At 48.3% G+C, this 12,958-nt stretch overlaps 1 protein-coding gene and 1 pseudogene across 2 annotated transcripts; one reads left to right on the top strand and one right to left on the bottom strand.

Annotated features, from left to right (window-relative positions):
• Positions 1 to 4,548: 4,548 nt before the first annotated feature.
• On the bottom strand, positions 4,549 to 5,748 carry LOC308530748 (protein lin-28 homolog A-like; annotated as a pseudogene). Its single transcript has 3 exons — positions 5,697 to 5,748; positions 4,970 to 5,437; positions 4,549 to 4,737 (listed from the first exon to the last, which is right to left on the bottom strand). The product of its transcript is annotated as a protein lin-28 homolog A-like (transcript).
• A 2,018-nt stretch (positions 5,749 to 7,766) lies between these two features.
• On the top strand, positions 7,767 to 12,515 carry LOC308530545 (uncharacterized protein). Its single transcript, XM_081107265.1, has 2 exons — positions 7,767 to 8,516; positions 10,251 to 12,515. The coding sequence occupies exons 1-2, from the start codon at positions 8,396 to 8,398 to the stop codon at positions 11,732 to 11,734; spliced, it is 1,605 nt and encodes a 534-aa protein (XP_080963391.1). The 5' UTR covers positions 7,767 to 8,395; the 3' UTR covers positions 11,735 to 12,515.
• The last annotated feature ends 443 nt before the right edge of the window (positions 12,516 to 12,958 follow it).

Here is a 12,958-nt window from a genome sequence, read left to right as displayed (position 1 = left end):
GCCGCTGGGGGTCGGGGCTGTGGGGCTCCTGTCAGGGCCTCACTCTCTGGTGGCCTCTGAGGTCGTGGTGCCCGTGGGGCCGTCGGCCCCTCTTCCCGCCCTGGGCCCCGGGGACACTCAGCCCAGAGTCCTAAGGCCACGGCTGGGGCTTTGTTGTGACGTACCCCGCGAATGACAGAAGGACGCCTTAAGAAGTTGAGTTATAGAGCCACATTTATTGCAATCCGGGACTATGCTGGGCCATTCCCCAAATCTCATAGCAACAAGACAGTCGCAGCTCCAGGGTTATATAGGCAAAAAAGCACAAAGGTATTGATTACATCCCAGGGTCTGGAATGAGGAGCCTGGCTCGCAAAAAGCAGTTTACAGAAGCTGAAATAAGCATGGTAATTATAGGGGGGTCACTGAATTGACAGAAATACATTATCTGGAGCCCTAGGGTCTGGAATGAGGAACCTAGTTTGCAAAAAGCAGTTTAAACAGCATGTTATAAACACATTATCGAGAGCCCTTGGGTAACCTGGGTTAAACTTAGGCATGTTATCTAAATTACGGATTTGGGTCTAGAGCCCTCTGACCTTGGGATAACTGTGCTGTCCTTTCCAGGTGAAGGAAAAATGTGCTTTCTAAGACCAGTATGACCACAACCCATGGGATATTCACATTACAATCAAGAAGGCATTTAATCGAATGGGATGGTTTATATAATTCCGAAAATCAAAATATAACCTGTCCGTTGTTAAACAAAGCAAATAGGTACCATACTTCAACTTTATGACGTGGACCCTGGTTTTGGCGACGAGTGGAGTGAGAGGTGGGGGGTCCTCCCAGGCACAGGGACCAGAATGTGCAAAGGCTCAGAGTTAAGACTGAGCTCCTTCAGGAACCATCAGATATACACACACACACACACATATACATATGCACACGTGTGTGTATGTATATATATCCACATATATATGTATGTTTATACATATATAAGCATGTGTGTGTGTGTATACATATATTAGGTCTATTTTCATTTATATACACATATATATATATATTTTTCCAGTAGGAGTAAGTCTTTATTCATTCATTTTATTTTCCCAGGGAAAAGAGGGGAAGGGAAAAAGTCAGCATGTGTTTTACAAAGTGATAGCAAGCGGAAGTACCCAGCACAGCCAAATCAACCATCAAATAAAACAGTCCCCAGTGATGGAGGTCACCAAAGCCCAAGGGGGCTCAGTCCCCTGCAGTTTAGACATGAGATGGAATCAGGGAAAAAAATGGACAGGTACATGCTTTCCTACCCTCTCTTCCTCCCACCCCAAGATTTCACACAAAGCTTTGGTTTCTAGCAGTAAACATGGAGTTACATTCGTCTGTCTCCTGTTAAACAATCGTGTGGCTACTTTGACATAAGTTTTTTTTTGCACCAACATAAAAGTTCCTGAGTGACGTGGATATACATTCATCTCCCCTTTCTTGGTGTCCCAACCACTTTCAAAATGAAAGGCCCCCCTCATTGCTGCTCTCTACCCTAGGATTAGAGATTAAAACATAGCAATCTGAATCACCTATCAAGAAACGGTCTTCACTCAGGATATTGGGAAGAAAGGATGGAGTATTCTTAACTTCTTCAGGATTTTTGCACCAATCATTAAGGAGACGGGGTGACACCCCACACTTTAAATGTGTATGCATGTGGGTAAATGGGCTTTTTGGGGTGCGGCTAGAAGAGGGTCCGAGTCAAATTTTAAGGACAGAAGATCTGGTCCAAAATAGAAAATAGGGGAAGAGAAAACAAAAGAAAGGATGGTTCAAGACCCCCACTTCAAAAAGAGGTGTTCCCAGGGTTATGTTTCAGATCCTTTATGCCTGGTGCAGAACCTTTTCTCAAAGATGCTTTGGCTATTTTTCTCAATAAAAAGGAAGTTTGTAAACAATAAATCCCCAAAAGAACATGGAGAAAGACCAACACATTACACAGACTAGACCACCTAGCAATCACCAAATCAGCTACTGTGAAGTCCTGCAAAGCCCAGACAAACACAATAACTAGAGGGGGGCAGCAGTTGGGGGGACAAGAACCCAGGATCAGACACACATCACCCAACACAGTGAGGTAGGTTTTCAGGGATCTCACAGCATGTTAACGAAACCCGCTTTTCTCTGTTAGCTACGAAGACACTAATCGTTGCTGCAGCAGGGAAGGACACTGGCTGAGCACCACAGAGAAGCCATTGCTTATGGTCTCTCTGGAAGTCAAAGAGAAAAAGCAAAGAGTTTTTTGTTTTTTTTAAAGATATACTTTATTGATTTTTCACAGAGAGGAAGGGAGAGGGATAGAGATTTAGAAACATCGATCAGCTGCCTCCTGCACACTCCCCACTGGGGATATGCCCGCAACCCAGGTACATGCCCTTGGCCAGAATCGAACCCGGGACCCTTGAATCCACAGGCGGACGCTCTATCCACTGAGCCAAATCGGTTAGGGCAAGTTTTTAAAGGTTAAGGAATTTAGTCGTTGCTTCATATATCCACCCCTGGGCAGCTCAAGATGGGTAGAGAGGTAAGTGTTTTTTTTTTTTTTTTTTAATAAAGTTTATTGATTTTTTTACAGAGAGGAAGGGAGAGGGACAGAGAGCCAGAAACATCGATGAGAGAGAAACATTGATCAGCTGCCTCCTATACACCCCCTACTGGGGATGTGCCCGCAACCAAGGTACATGCCCTTGTCCGGAATCGAACCTGGGACCCTTGAGTCCACAGGCCGAGGCTCTATCCACTGAGTCAAACCGGTCAGGGCATGGTAAGTGTTCTTAAAAGCTCTCTTTATCAACACACACATACACCTTGTTGTGCCTGGTAGGCCTAGCCCAGTCCAGTTCGGGATGGATCTGGTATGTGATGTTGAGTCCCAAACCCCTGGGATTACAGGTATGGAGGTATGGGGACAGGGATCCTTAGTTACACATACATAGACAACCTGCATCTGATCTTGGCTTCCCCTCTGTGCCTTTCACCTAGCCCAGCCTCTCCTAACCTTTGCAGCAACCACTGATTCCTGTTCAGACCAATTTCCAATCTTCTAGTAAGAGATCAAGTAATGAGGCTACTCCATTAAAATCTAGTCTTCCACAAAACATTAAGGTGGAGGGGTTTCAAGAGGATACTATGGTCCTAACTGGTTTGGCTCAGTGGATGGAGCATCGACTTGCGGACTGAATGGTCCCAGGTTCGATTCCTGCCAAGGGCATATACCTTGGTTGCGGGCACATCCCCAGTAGGGGGTGTGCAGGAGGCAGCTGATCGATGTTTCTCTCTCATTGATGTTTCTAACTCTCTACCCCTCTCCCTTCCTCTCTGTAAAAAATCAGTGAAATATATATTTTTTTAAAAAAGAGGATACTATGGCGGAAAAGCCTGCTCTAATTGGCAAAAATGAGGTAGTTCAATAGACTATACACTCCAAATAGGTGTTCTCCCTGATGATGAAACAAAGTGTTCCTGCTGTGCAGACCCCGAGCTCCTGCCCACTTATCCCTGAGATTGCTCATGTACCTGAGAACACAGTGTAGGAATGAGGGCTGTAGATTAAAATACACAAAAAGCCGAACCAGTTTGGCTCAGTGGATAGAGCGTCGGCCTGCGGACTGAAGGGCTCCAGGTTCGATTCCGGTCAAGGGCATGTGCCTTTGTTGTGGGCGCATCCCCAGTGGGGGGAGTGCAGGAGGCAGCTGATTGATGTTTCTCTCTCAGTGTTTCTAAGTCTCTAGCCCTCTCCCTTCCTCTCTGTAAAAAAAAACACAATAAAATATTTAAAAAATAAAATACACAAAAATATGAAACCCAGAATATTTATATTACGAAAAGAAAAAAGTCTAAATGCACAAGATACGTCATTCGCACACAGCTAGTGCAGTGGCATCCGGGAGAGAGTGGGACCCGAGGTGCAGTTAGCCAAGGGACCCAATAAATACAATTGTATTGGTCCAGAAATGGGGTGGGGGTGAGCTGAGGAGCTGCACGTCTGCAGCTGTTCCCCAACCATCCCTTTTGCCTTTCGTCACCACCCTTTGCTTGGGGACAGTTCTCAGCACCCAATCCCAAGAGTGGGTTACCAGGAGATAAGATGTGGGAAAACCCTCCCACAGAATGCAGTCGTTTGTGGTCTGGGTTCTGGTCTCATGTTAATCTTTTCACTTTGCCAGGGGAAATATTATTATTCCTTGTCCTTCTTTCAAAGGAAAACAGCTTGCCTATCCAGGCCACTTTCCAAAGCTGGAGATTCTGGGGGTGGAGACTCAAATGTAGGGCTTTGTTCCCCCAAAGCCCTCACAGGTGTCTGGATCGAATGTGGTTGGAGTTCCTTTGCCTCTCCCCTTCCCCCCTTGCCCCGGCCAAGAGGGAAGAGGGGGTGATGCTGTGGAACCTGGCCAGAGATACCTGGCAGTGCCTGCTTCCCCCACCCACCCTGCCCCCACTTTCTCCTATCTGCCGATCAATGCCTGCTCCTTGAAGCTTTCTGATCACAAAAGCATAGCCCCCGGCACCCACTGTGGCTCAATTCTGGGCACCTGGGAGCAGGGCAGGGCTATGGATCTCTTCTTCATCCCGAAAGTAGGCTGGCTTTCCCTGTGAGCTGGGGGCCTGCTGGGCCTTCAGTGGACAGGACGCCACCATGTGGCTGATGCTTTGGTAGAAGTGGCACTTCTTGGGCTGGGGTGGGAGCTTGGATTCCTTGGCGTGATGCTGTAGACCAGTGATGGCGAACCTTTTGAGCTCGGCGTGTCAGCATTTGGAAAAACCCTAACTTAACTCTGGTGCCGTGTCATATATAGAAATTTTTTCATCTTTGCAACCATAGTCAAACAAAGACATATTTTTGATATTTATTTTATATATTTAAATGCCGTTTAACAAAGAAAAATCAACCAAGAAAATGAGTTCGCGTGTCAGAGGTGTCAGAGGTTCGCCATCACTGGTCTGGACCTCCGCAGCGGTAGCACCTGTCTCCCTTTGATCTGCGCCTTCTGCGTGTCCTTCCCTTTTGGCCGCCTTTCACTCCCAGTACAGAACACCTCACCAGGGCCAGTGACTCGGATAGATTCCAGGCCCTTGGCGGCCTTCTTAAAGGTGAACTCCACTGCCTCACCCTCCTTCAGGCTCTGGAAGCCCCCCAAGTGCAGTTTACTCTGGTGCACAGACATCCACGGGTGGGCCGAGCGCAACCCCCGCGCAGGCGGTCATGGACAGGAAGCCGAACCCCACGCGCTCGTTAAACCACTTACAGATGCCGGCTCCCTGCAGCAGCTGCGGCTCCTCCACCGCCGGGCCTCGTCCTCCCGCGCCGCCTCTGGCGCCTTGGCACAGCCACCTGCAAATTGCTGGTTTGACACGGAGCCATGGTCGTCGGCTGGGCCCGTGGCCCGGGCCCCAGGTCGAGTGGCTGCTGGCCCCAGAGAAGTCCGCAGGCAAAGGGGTGGCTCTGAGAAGAGGCTGCTACATCTTCCCCAGCACCTACACATATATTTTTAATTGACTTTAAATATAGAAAGGAAGGAAGAGGGAGGCAGACAAACAGTGATGAGCAAGAAACAAGGATCTGTTGCTGTTGCACAACCCGTTCTATGGGTCCAGCCCACAACCCAGGCCTGTGACTGACCAGGACTGGAACCTGCCACCTCTCAGCGCCTGGGTTGATGCTCAACCGATGCAGCCATATGAGCCAGGACCGTAGATCACATTAATACAGGGAATCATGTTCAGGATGGTAATGGTAGTGGTAGCTCACAGGGACAGTGGGACCCTGAGGACTGGTTTCCTGCCAGGGCCTCTGTGGGAGGTGGGTGTCACAACACAACAAAGGGACAGAGTGGTCAGGTAGAGTGTTGGGGAGAGAGAATGGTTTCCCAGTGGCCAAGGCCTTTATTTTATTTTTGTTTTGTTGATTTCAGAGAGGAAGAGGGAGAGAGAGAGAGAGAAACATTAATGATGAGGGAATCATTGATCTGCTGCCTCCTGCATGTCCCACACTGGGGGTGGAGCCCACAATTGGGGCATGTGCCCTCGATGGAAATAGAACCCGGGACCCTTCAATCTGCAGGCCGATGCTCTATCCACTGAGCCAAACGATCTAGGGCTGGCCAAGGCCTTTAAAAGGTAAATTAGCCCTGGCTGGTTTGGCTCAGTGGATAGAGTGTCGGCCTGCAGACTGAATGGTACCGGGTTCGATTCTGGTCAGAGGCACGTGCCTGGGTTTCAGGGCTGGTACATACATATTTACTTCTCTAAAGACTCACCAGGATTTTGTTGTGACCCTTGGTGTGGCCGAGGGTGTGGCAGTCAGTCTTAGGGATTCCCTTAGACCAGGGGTGGGCAAACTTTTTGACTCGAGGGCCACAATGGGTTCTTAAACTGGACCGGAGGGCCAGAACAAAAGCATGGATGGAGTGTTTGTGTGAACTAATATAAATTCAAAGTAAACATGATTACATAAAAGGGTACGGTCTTTTTTTTTTTTTTTTTAGTTTTATTCATTTCAAACGGGCCGGATCCGGCCCACGGGCCGTAGTTTGCCCATGACTGGCTTAGTCTCTCTCTCTCTCTCTCCCTCTCTCTCTCTCTCTCTCTCTCTCTCTCTCTCTCTATCTATATATATATATATATATATATATATGTGTGTGTGTGTGTGTGTGTGTGTGTGTGTGTGTGTGTGTGTATGTATGTATGTATATATACATACAGTGGGGCCTTGACTTACGAGTTTAATTCGTTCCGAGACCGAGCTCGTTAAGGAGCTCGTTAACTCAAATTACTTTGTCAACTCAATCAACGGAGAGACAGCTGGTATCTCAAAAAACTCCTTAGTCGGGACACTCGTAAGTCAAGGCCCCACTATGTATGTATGTGTGTGTGTGTGTGTATATATGATTATTATTATTATTATTGATTTCAGAGAGGGAGGGAGAGATAGAAACATCATTGATGAAAGAAAATCTTTGATTAGCTGCCTCCTGCATGCCCCCTACTGGGGATCTAACCTGACCTGGAATCGAACATGGGAGCCTTCATTCCTCAGGACAATGCTCTATCCACTGAGCCACATCAACTAGGTCAGCTTAGACTCTTGAGTGGTCACCTGTGAGACCCATGGGACTGGGACTTGAGTGACGGGTAAGGGGAGAGATGTTGGCTGTGACTCCTGAAGGGACATCAAGTGCAGCACCAGGGGAGGTGGGCTGTGGGAATCTGAGATCTGATGTGGTTCTCAACAATTGGGGTTGAAGGAAAAAATAGTCATAGACAGAGGCCTTCAGAGCAGGACTCCAGGCTGCCTCTATGAGTGTGGACTCAGCGTCTGGGCAGGACTTGATCCTGTTTGAATTTGGCAAGCATTCTCTGGACCACACCTGCTGAGTAATGAGTACAAGGCCAAGGAGATGCCTATGGGGCTGGGGCTGTGGGAGTGCAGGTGTGAGAGAGGTGGGGTAGAAGGAGTCATGTGCAGGTGGAGAGGGAGTGTGAATTCATGGCCACAGGGCCCTGATAATGACGTAAGGGTGAATGAAGGTGAGTCCATTTCTGGTGGTGTCTGGATCATACAATAAGGGGGATTTTAGGCTAATTTCCTGAAAAGAGGGGTGTTGTGGTGCTGCGTGCCAGTCCCAGAGCTCAGATGTCATGTATGTGCAACCATGCCTGTCGCTGTTGAGGGATGACACAGGAATGAGCTAGCATACAACAGTGTCACCTGGGCTTGAATGTCTCTACTGGCACGGGGAAGGGAGAAGGTGAGAGAGAAATACATTACAGAGGTGATGAGTTACAATTTTGGAAAAAAAGAAGATTTGGAAATAAAACCATCCCTGTCACCCCATATGGGTGTTACCTTTGAAGTTAGCCTCTGGGAATGAAGCTGTGTGGCAGGCATGTGGTTCAAAGAATTATGTGCAGCAGGCAGTGCACAGTGATGGCCTCAGCAAACTGGAATTCGGGTTGAAAGGCTGAGGGGTGATGCCATGATTCTGCTGTCTTTGAGTTACAACCTGTGGGACTCCAAGCATATTATTGCCTGACAAGGGCATTGTCAAATCACTCACACTCTCCCTGTGGCCAACATCTCTCCCTAAACTACGTTGATGGAATCACTGTTACTGACAAGGGGCAGTGTGGCCTCCCTGTGAGTCCCAGAGCCCAGGTGTCATCTATATGCCCATCTGCCCTATTGTTGTGGGAAGACAGTGTCAGTAGGAATATAAGGAGAGAAGGACTTGGATGGGACAAAGGCCTGTGTCTTCTCTAATGTGGGAGCAGAGGGAGCAGTGGATGTGGTGGGTGGGGCCGATGACAGACTTGGAATCTTAGGAGAGAAGCTGATCATGGAATGAACTCTCCATTGTGACAGGATATGGACTTCGGGGACGTGGCCATTGTCTTCTCTCAGGAGGAGTGGGGGCTCCTTGATGAGCCTCAGAGATTTCTGTACTGCGAGGTGATGCTGGAAGCGTTTGCGCTTGTCTCATCTGTAGGTAAGACCTTCACATTCTCCCAGTGTCCTGAGTTGATGCCCACTTTTCTCTTTATTCTCCAGATGTAGCTTTCTCCCTCCCAAGCCAGTCCACAGGAGGGGCTCTGCTAATTCCCCCACATTCTTGTTAAATGTGCTGTGGCTGCCAGTGGTGAGCTGTGTGGAGAGCCTGTCCAATGGACCCCAGGAACATCCATAACACAAGTTGCTTCCAAAAGTGCAGGAAGTGCCTGGGAGTCAGGAGTCTTGCAGAGAGCTTCCTGGGTGCCACCTCGCACAACCTCTTCACGGTGCAGTGATGGTGTCCACCCAATGGCTTCCATTTCTGCCCCTTCCTCAGCTAAAGGCTCTTTGTGACGGCCTGTGCCAAGTTATGGTCTCCCCCCCAACACCCCCCAATATATTTTTATTGATTTTAGAGATGAAGGAAGAGAGAGATAGAAACATCAATGATGATAGAGAATCACTGATTGGCTGCCTCTTGCACACCTACTGGGGACTGAGCATGCAACCCGGGCATGTACCCTGGGGCAGATTCGAACCTGGGACCCTTCAGTCCACAGGCAGATGCTCTATACACTTGAGCCAAAACATCTGGGGCAATGGTCTTTACTTACATGATCCATGGGCTGTTCTTGTAAAACCCTCCTTCAATTGTTTGTAATATTCTGTTCCCTGAATACTATGCAACCTGTGTTGGTCAAGGCCAGTGCTGGCTGCTCACCTCTGTTGTCCTTCACTAATACTCAGAATATTTAGGTTTGACGTTCTGTGCAGTAGAAGGTGCAGGGAGAACCCTGTTTTTTCACAGGGTGAACATGCAACATGATCTCAGGAGGCTGGGCCTTGCTTAGTGGTCACTGGGGGAAGGTATGCCACATGGGCTGTGTTCAGATCATACCAGGGACATCCTGGTGTCCAGCAATGTTTAGATGCAAGTGCCACTGGCCATGTCTCATTTCTTCCTTTCCTTTCCCTACCTGACACTTTGCCAACTTGTCATTTATTCTCTGACTTCCTGACTTCTGGCTACCTTCACCTTTTAGACTTTTTGCATCACCTGTTCCTCTGCACTGCTGCCTCTGCATTATTCTTTTTTTTTTTTAAATATATTTTTCTTGATTTCAGAGAGAAAGTGAAAGAGAAGGATAGAAACATCAATGATGAAACATCATTGATCGGCTGCCTCCGGCATGTCCCCTACTGGGGATCGAGCTCGCAACCCAGGCATGTGCCCTGACTGGGAATTAAACCGGGACCTCCTAGTTCCTAGGAGGCACTCAACCACTGAGCCACGCCAGCTGGGCTCTGCATTATTCTTTAACATTGACCGACACTGTTATGTGTTGTTAGGTGCACATTCATGCTTCGGTAGTGTTTGACACCAGGTACTGGTTTATTGAATTTTACTTGGAATACAACTTTACCAACTTCATGCACAGCTTGCCCCCTTCACCAGCACACAAGCCCTGCTGAGCGCTGTTAGCAGAGCCTTAGTGCAGGTCTGGCTTCTCTTCCATGAGCTGCTTGCCATGTGTCGTGTCATATTTCTGGTGAGGTCTTTTCTGTTTTGTGATGTTCGGTGGATGAGACCTTCACAGAAGCCTCTTATTAATCCTTCCTGCACCTCTTATTTTCGGACAATTGCATGGAACCCATGTATTATGTGCATCTTTTGCAATGGGATTTCCCTGGTCACCACAGTCAACACACCTCAGCATTTCTGTCTTTGCAGGTTGTCGGCATAAAACAGATGAGGAGGCCTGTTGTGAGCAGAGCGTATCTGAACAAGGAGAGTCACAGGTCAGGGCCCCTAAGACAGGGCCAGCAACCCAGAGGACCCATCTGTGTAAGCGGTGCTTCTCTGTGTTACAAGATATTCTGCACCTGACTGAGTCACAGGCAGCATACCTAGAGTCGAAAGCCTTCTTCAGTGACGCACGTGTGAGAGACTTCTGTTTGAGTGCAAATCCTCACCAGCAGCAGAGGGAAACCAGTGGAGAGAAGCCCTGGAAAGAAGCTGTTTACAGGGCCTTGTCTGTTACCAGGTGCAGCTTCTACTCATCTTGGGTGCCTTCATCCAGTAGGGAGGTTGGGGAAGATTTCCCAGCCATCTCAGAGCTTCTCCAGCACCAGGCCCATCTTGACACTGAGGAGCCACACAGTGGCATTGAGATTTCACAGGAATTTCTCAATAGAAAAAGGCATCACCAATGGAGTGAAGGTGAAAAATCTGCCAGCCACAAATGGAAATTTGTACAACATCAGGCGGTCTGCTCTGGAGAAAATAGTCATGAGTGTAACAAATGTGGGAAAGTTTTTAGCCGTATCTTTAACCTCAATCGACATAGAAGCGTTCACACTGGAGAAAACCCGTATGAGGATAGTGATTGTGGGAAGGCCTTCAATCAGAGCTCTGACCTCAGTCAACACAAGAGGATTCACACTGGGGAGAAGCCTTTCGTGTGCAGTGATTGTGGGAAGGCCTTCAGAGAAAAGTTAACCTTTGTTAAACACTACAGACTTCACACTGGAGAAAAGCCGTATGCGTGTACTGATTGTGGAAAGTCATTCCGGCAATCCTCAGCTCTCACGTATCATCAGAGAGGTCACAGAAGAGAAAATTCTTATGAGTGTAGTGACTGTGGGAAGGTCTTCCATCAAAGGTCCTGCTTTACTGTACACCTTAGACTTCACACTGGACAAAAGCCCTATGAGTGTACTGATTGTGGAAAGTCCTTCCACCAAAGCTGTCACCTCACCCAACACCAGAGAGTTCACACTGGTGAGAAACCTTTTCATTGTACTGATTGTGGGAAGTCCTTTAGGCAAAAGTTTACCCTCATTCAACACCACCGAGTTCATACCGGAGAAAAGCCGTATGAGTGTAGTGACTGTGGAAAGTCCTTCAGGCATGGCAATTCACTTACTCTACATAGGAGACATCACACTGGTGAGAAACCTTATGAGTGTAGTGAATGTGGAAAATCTTTTAAGAGCGGTAGTCACCTCCTTTACCACAAGAGAACTCACACGGGAGAAAAGCCATATGAGTGTAGTGATTGTGGGAAGGCCTTCAGCCAAAAATCCAAGCTCGTGGACCACCACAGAAGTCACACTGGAGAAAAGCCTCATGAGTGCAGTGAATGTGGGAAATGTTTTCGCTACAAACCTAGCCTCCTCAGACATCTGAGAGGTCACACTGGAGAAAAGCCTTAAATGTGCAGAGAATGTTTTATCTTTCATCTTTTTTACTGTACAACACTAAGGAGACTCAGACCCATTTACCTGAATATAAACGCCTTTTACTGAACATACAGTCTGCTAGATTCCTCATTTACCAGAGGTAAAAGTGAGGCTTGAAGGAGCTGCATTGCACTTGCTAACTTGCCAAGGACTCTTACCTCATTGATGTCACTGCGAGTATTTGTGGCTGAAGAGACCTCCTCTACCACCTGCCTCACCTGAACAGTGTGCACCAGTCACCACCCCTGTGTGCTCAGGGAAGAGGAATTCTGTGTTCTCCCTTGTGTATGAGGAAGTTTTGAATACTCTGAGCTCTTGGCAGGAACTTCATTCCTTACTCTCTAGAGAATTGACCTGACCCAGGGTTCGTCCAGAGCCCCCTTCCTCAGCTCAAGAAATGCTACCTCTTTCGGAGACATTGTGCTCCTCACCTCATTCTGTGATGGATTGTTTCCGGTTCCAGTTTACCAGCCTGCACTCTGCTTGCTGTGCACTGCTCTGGTTTATGTATTTGTAACGGCGTTTTTGCTTTTGTACCTTTAATTTTGTTGGTTCTATTCACTGCCTGGGATGATTTGCAAGCACAGTTGTGATTTGTCAGCATGTAGAATTAACAGATACGGTGGGGATCCCAAACTGTCTGTGAAGGGACAGCAGAATGGCAGAAAACCACTGTTTGTCTAATATTGACTTATTTTGTGTTACTGCCCAAGGCCTTGAAATAAAGACCACGTGACTTTGTGTTTCATTTATACAGGTTTGCTCCCTGGCCCCCCGCTTCTGCTAGAGTAGGAGGCCTCGTTATTGTGTTTCTGTCTCACCTGCCTCCCTTACAGGACCATCCACCCTGCTTCGCTGAGACGTGTCTCTGTACAGTCCACCTTTCCTCATGCTCCTGCCTTTGCCTGGGCACGCTGTGTCCTGCCCAGGAGCTGGCAGAGAGGAGCCCAAGGCAGGCCCCTGGGAGGGATTGGGGTTCTGTGTCTGCCTGAGAGGAGCTTCCAAGGCTCTGCTGTCTCCATCCAGAGTCTCTCCAACCTGCTCTGCCCGTCCCCAGGCCCCTGGCCCGCTGCAACAGAACCTACTTCTGTGTCTGGGAGAAGCCCCCTGATTTTTGGGCCCCAAATCAGTTCGCCTTTGGAAAGTCCTGCCTTTGGCCACCCGACACCCACCCCTGAGGCCCCCTGATGTTCAGTC

This window comes from Myotis nattereri, assembly GCF_964212035.1.
Source record: "Myotis nattereri genome assembly, chromosome: 15".
NCBI classification, from domain to species: Eukaryota; Metazoa; Chordata; class Mammalia; order Chiroptera; family Vespertilionidae; genus Myotis; species Myotis nattereri.
Note: the sequence above shows the minus strand (reverse complement) of the source record. Positions and strands in the feature narration are given on the sequence as shown.